Source organism: Hordeum vulgare, chromosome 5H (genome assembly GCF_904849725.1).
Source record: "Hordeum vulgare subsp. vulgare chromosome 5H, MorexV3_pseudomolecules_assembly, whole genome shotgun sequence".
In the NCBI taxonomy this organism is placed as follows: domain Eukaryota; kingdom Viridiplantae; phylum Streptophyta; class Magnoliopsida; order Poales; family Poaceae; genus Hordeum; species Hordeum vulgare.
In genome coordinates, this window is record NC_058522.1 from 580,302,751 (window position 1) to 580,309,159 (window position 6,409).

The following is a 6,409-nucleotide window of genomic DNA, read 5'->3' on the forward strand; positions in this document are numbered from 1 at the left end:
AGAACAATCGCATCCATCTCATAATGCCTTTGTTTGCTACATTATCCATCTCGTTGCTGTATTGTCAGAAGAAGCAAGCGGCAACACATCATAGGATGCACATCTCAATATCACCGGATCATGGTTAAGCTGACTACGACTTACAGAAACACAAGCTACAACAAGACATCCTGATTGTCGCGGATACCACCATTGAAGTAAATATAATTTCCTAAAAAAAGTAAGTAAATATAGTTTCTTATAGTCTTCCACAACATTGCCACATAGAAATGTGGTATATAAATAGTTTAGTACAAGGCAATTAATCTAATAATTTGATTAATATTTTCCATAGTTATTGCCGCTGGCACAAACTAATTGTCACATAACCGGTATGAATATCTCGAGTTTGTGCCAAAAATATATATTTATCTAACTATGCATACATTGACTAAAAGCTGGATACTTTATGGTATCCATGCAAGGAAATGCCATCTTCTATTACTCTCACAGTAAGGGGTATGGCGGTTAGCCATTCCATCGCATCAATTTGCCTTCATGAGATTGAGTAAGATGCCAGAGCGTATGGACGTTCCCAAGATTGAATGCAAGAATACATTTATCACGGTTCAGTTATCACAGGATTCAATCATGTTTCTCTAAACACAAACTATCACATGCTTTAAGATTTATTTTACATGCACATGTAAATATTATTACTAGAAATATTCCAAATCTTAGAAACCAACATGCCGCGCATGCCGTGCAAGTTTTGATAGTATCCTCAGTTTCCCGCAGCTAACACACAGACTATGCAGTGGCATCCGTCAAGAGCACATTCACCATAGACCTTGCCGGAGTGGTACATTTGTTTGCATAGTTTCATACATGCATCTTTCGATGGACATGACTTGGAGGCAACGTGTATACCGCAACCCTGCGGAAATATGATCCATCGTATACTCCCTCCTTTGAAATAAAACCTACAAATTGAACGGTAATTAGAATGTTTCATACACATGTGAGTTACAGAATAAGAACCATGTTGCCTGCAAAATACCTGAACAAAGCACCAAAAGGACGAGGCCTAGGAGCACCAGCTTGTTAGTCGTCATCCCTGATATGTACCGTAGAGGGAATTGTTTAAATTAGTTCTGTTTCCAATGATGATATTACCTTTCTATCTTGCGGATGAATAGATCTGGAGGGAGCCTTTATATAGCAGCCATGGTGCTTGTCATATGTGGTATCAATTAATAATGTATTCTTGTTTTTGAGAGAAATTAATAACATATTTTAACTTGGGTACTTTTTTATTTTTATTTTTTATTTAAAAATCAACTTATCATGTTTGCTAAATATTTAGCATATACGGGCTCAAATTAGGACCCATTTAATGGGGGCGCTACTATGTATCGCTCATGGGCAACGGTACACACACTCCCTCTATAAACACATGTAAGGCGTTATATATGTTTAGTGTCTAGTCAGATTTATAATCATCAGATGAACAATTTTATGTTTGTAGAAATGGTGAACTCTTGTGATGTGGTGCATTCACAAAGTATGCTTTAATATGCTTTCGAGGGTTCGAGCCCACTCCCATCAACCATAAAGATACCAATTTGGAGGTGACAAGGGTCTTTTGATGAACTCCATCGTATTTGGTAGCTGCTGGTTTCGTGTGGTCGTGCTTGTTTTCCCATACTGTTGTTGAATTTGCCAATGTTGGGATGCGTAAATGAGAGAATGGATTATCTTGTATTGAACCTCTCTTTTATTGCAGCATCTGTTATCTCTTGTGTTCTTTCATTTTCTTAAAATGCATCTGCAGAGAAACATCTTCGTGTCCCCACTTTAAAAACTCTACAGTTTGCGCTCCTAGCTTTGATGCAGTTTGTAAGTTCACCTTCCAAAAGAGGTACATCCGAGGAGCAGATGAGAGGGCATGTGTAGAGCTAGTGATTTCTGTCTTGCTACTACATGTAAAACTGCTCATTAGGGCATTTATGTTGGGTATGTTCATATATAAGGTGTCTAAATTTATCTTCTGAATTTAATTAGTGGTACATGTCTAGTGCTAATGTTGCTGCAGTTCTTTAGCAAGCAGTGTTTCTTAAGAGTATATGACATGTAAACTGAATCTTGGTAATTAAGTTTAGGGAAGCTAGAGCATATGAGGCTACAGGGTTACATGCATATCTCATATACTCGAAAGTGATGTTCGAGGGGCAACGTCGATCCCGGGCACGCATGATGGAGTTGAACCAGAGGGAAACCGGTGGCTCTAATTCCTGATGGATTCGATCCAGAGGGAACCGCCGGCTTCGATCCAGAGGGAACCTTCGGCTTCTATCTAGAGGGAACTGCCGGCTATGAGAGAGAAAAGCAGCAGCGGCGTCCAGGAGGATCAGTCGCACGAGTTGCAACGTGCATAAAAATTGACCTAGCTCTAATATCATGTTAGGAAATATGAAAAATATATTTCCACGAAGCCATAGGCCAGTATATATACATGTACCTGTATAGGATATGAAGGAAACCCCTTATACAATAGGGTAAATATGAAAAGGTTACATGGCTATATATATGTACTCTAACATTGATGAGCTCGAGTGCATTGTTGTTTTTTCATCATGCATGCAAAATTTCGCTACGAAATCACATCCGTCCAGGTGTGGGCAACAAAAAACACTTGATGCTTTAAAAGGGCTGCTATTTGAAGGATCAATTTTCTTTTTTCACCAATACCTACACAAATGTGATTTCATAATGAAATTTTGCACACGTGTTGAGGAAACATCAATATTTCTTGCTAAAAAATTCAGTTTTTTTGTGGTATTTTTACGGATTTTACTCTTCATCCGAGCTCAAGTGAGCTCGGGTACAGAACAACTGCATCCATCTCATAATGCCCTTTGTTTTCTACAGTAGCCATCTGGTTGTTAAATTGTCTCGAGCAACAAGCAGCAACACATCATAGGATGCATATCCGAATATCACCGGATAATGGTTAAGCTGACTATAACTTTTAGAAACACTAGCTACAACAAGACATCCTGTTTGTCGCGGGTACCACCATTGAAGTAAATATAATTTCCTAAAAAACTAAGTAAATTTGATTTCTTATAGTCTTCCACAACATTGCCACATAGAAATGTAGTACATAAATAGTTTAGTACAAGACGATTAATCTCGTTATTAAATTAATATTATCTACAGTTATTGCTGCCGGTTGAAACTAATTGTCACATAACTAGTATGAATATCTCGAGTTTGAGTTAAAAATATATATTTATCTAACTATCCATACATCGACTAAAAATTTGGATACTTTATTGTATCGATGCATCGAAATGCTATCTTTTGTTACTCTCACAGTAAGGGGGTATGGCGGTTAGCCATTCCATCACATCAATTTCCTTTCATGAGATTGAGTAAAATGGAAGAGCATATGGATGGTCCCAAGATTGAATGCAACAATAGAAGGGAAGAAGAGAGGAAGAAGAGAGGGGAGCGAGAGAGGAGAAGAACAGAGAATGATGAGAGACTCTGTTTCGGTTGTGCTTTTGTTCGCTGGAAACGACGCGGGAGAGGAACGTTTGAACCTTTAGTCCCGGGTTGAGCCACCAACCAGGAATAAAGGGGCGAGACGAACGGTTTCCATCACCACTTAGTCCCGGTTTGAACCACCAACCGGGACTAAAGGGGGGATACGAACGGTTGTCGGCCTATTGGTCCCGGTTCGTGTATGAAACCGGGACAAAAGGGGTGACACGAACCGGGATCAATGGCCCACGATGCCCGGCCGGCGCCCTGGCCTCAAGAACCGGGACCGATGCCCCCATGGGTCCCGGTTCGTGAGTGAACCAGGACTAATAGGATTTCAGCCCTGGACCAAAGCCTTGTTTTCTACTAGTGGTTGAGGGAACATCAATATTTCTTGCTAAAAAATTCAATTTTTTTTTTGCATTTTTACGGATTTTGCTGTTCATCCGAGCTCAAGTGAGCGCGGGTATAGAACAGTTGCGTCCATCTCATAATGCCTTTGTTTGCTACAATATCCATCCGGTTGCTAAACTGTATGGAGTAGCAAGTAGCAACACATCATAGGATGCATATCTCAATATCACCGGATCATGGCTAAGCTGGCTACAACTTACAGAAACACAAGCTACAACAAGACATCCTGATTGTCGCGGATACCACCATTGAAGTAAATATAATTTCCTAAAAAAAAGTACGTAAATATGATTTCTTATAGTCTTCCACAACATTGCCACATACAAATGTAGTATATAAATAGTTTAGTACCAGACGATTAATCTCATCATTTGATTAATATTATCCATAGTTATTGCCGCCAGCTCAAACTAATTGTCACATAACTGGTATGAATATCTTGAGTTTGAGTTAAAAATGTATATTTATCTGACTATCCATACATTGACTAAAAGCTGGATACTTTATTGTATCGATGCATAGAAATGCTATCTTCTATAACTCTCACAGTAAGGTGGTATGGCGGTTAGCCATTCCATCGCATCAATTTGCCTTCATGAGATTGATTAAGATGCCAGAGCGTAAGGAGCGTCCCAAGATTGAATGCGAGAATACATTTATCACGGTTCAGTTATCAGAAGGATTCGATCATGTTTCTCTGAACACAAACTATCACATGCTTTAAGATATATTCTACATGCACATGTAAATATTATTACTAAAAATATTCCAAATCTTAGAAAACAACATGCAGCGTACGCCGTGCAAGGTTTGGTAGTATCCTTAGTTTCCTGCAGATAACACACAGACTATGCAGTGGCATCCATCACGAGCACATTCACCATAGACCTTGCCGGAGTGGTACGTTTGTTTGCATAGTTTCAGACATTCATCTTTGGATGGACATGACTTGGAGGCAACATGTATATCGCAACTGTGGGGGAAATATGATCCCTCGTCTATTCTGTCCTTTGAAATAACACCTACAAATTGAACGGTAATTAGAATGTTTCATACACGTGTGAGTTAGAGAATAAGAACCATGCTGTCTGCAAAATACCTGAACAAAGCACCAAAAGGACGAGGCCTAGGAGCACCAGCTTGGTAGTCGTCATCCTTGATAAGGACCGTAGAGGGAACTGTTTAAATTAGTTCTGTTTCCAATGGTGATATTACCTTTCCATCTTGCGGATGAATAGATCCGGAGGGAGCCTTTATATAGCAGCCATGGTGCTTGTCATATGTAGTATCAATTAATAATGTATTCTTACTTCTGAGAGAAATTAATAACATATTCTAACTAAGGTACTTTTTTATTTTTATTTTTATTTAGAAATCAACTTATCATGTTTGCTAAATATTTCGCATATACGGGCTCAAATTATGACCCATTTAATGGGGGCCCTACTATGTATCGCTCATGGGCAACGGTACGCACACCCCATCTATAAACACATGTAATGCGTTATATATGTTTAGTGTCTAGTCAGATTGATCATCGTCACACGAATAATTTTATGTTTGTAGAAATAGTGAAATCTTGTGATCTGGCGCACTCACATAGTATGATTTAATATGATTTCGAGGATTCGAGCCCACTCCCATCAACCATAAATACACCAATTTGGAACCGACGAGGGTCTTTCAATGAATTCCATCCTATTTGGTAGCTGCTGGTTTGGTGTGGTCATGCTTGTTTTCTCGTACTGTTGTTGAATTTCCCAATGTAGGCATGCATAAATGAGTGAATGGCTTATCTTGAAGTAAACCTCTTTTTTATTGCAACATCAGTTATCTAATGTGTTCTTTATTTTTCTTAAAATGCATCTGCAGAGAAACATCTTAGTGTCCCCACTTTACAAACCATACAGTTTGCGCTCCCAGGTTTGATCCAGTCTGTAAATTCACCTCTCTATCTAGTGTGTAAATTCACCTCCCAAAAGAGGTACAACTGGGGAGAAGACGAGAGGGCATGTGTAGAATTAGTGGTTTCTGTCGTGCTGCTACATGTAAAATTGGTGATGAGGGCATTTATGTTGGGTTTGTTCATATATAAGGTGTCTAATCTATTAAATTTAATTAGTGGTACATGTCAAGTGCTAATTTGGCTGCAGTTCTTTAGTGAGAGCAAGTAGTGTTTTTAAGAGTATATGACATGTAAACTGATTGTTGGTAAGCTTAGGGAAGCTACAACATATGAGGCTACATGGCTACATGCATATGTCATGTAGTCGAAAGTGATGTTCTGATGAGTTCGAGTGCATTTATGTTTTCTCATCATGCATGCAAAATTTCGCTACGAAATCACATTCGTCCTAGTGTGGGCAACCAAAAAATTTGATGCTTCAAAAGGGCTTCTATTTGAAGCATCGGTTTTGTTTTCTAACCCATACGTACACGAATGTGATTTCATAATGAAATTTTGCAC

At 38.9% G+C, this 6,409-nt stretch overlaps 1 protein-coding gene across 1 annotated transcript; it reads right to left on the bottom strand.

The window, feature by feature from the left end:
* Positions 1-4,604: 4,604 nt before the first annotated feature.
* On the bottom strand, positions 4,605-5,156 carry LOC123399565. The gene is made up of 2 exons (XM_045093967.1): positions 5,042-5,156; positions 4,605-4,964 (listed from the first exon to the last, which is right to left on the bottom strand). The coding sequence occupies exons 1-2, from the start codon at positions 5,094-5,096 to the stop codon at positions 4,765-4,767; spliced, it is 255 nt and encodes an 84-aa protein (XP_044949902.1). The 5' UTR covers positions 5,097-5,156; the 3' UTR covers positions 4,605-4,764.
* Positions 5,157-6,409: the final 1,253 nt, after the last annotated feature.

Excerpts from the sequence above, each read along its gene's own strand:
- LOC123399565 (XM_045093967.1), bottom strand. The coding sequence starts at position 5,096 with ATGACGACTACCAAGCTGGTGCTCCTAGGCCTCGTCCTTTTGGTGCTT. Across the intron at positions 4,965-5,041 it reads CCTTTTGGTGCTTTGTTCAG|GTGTTATTTCAAAGGACAGA; the intron begins GTATTTTGCAGA and ends TTCAATTTGTAG.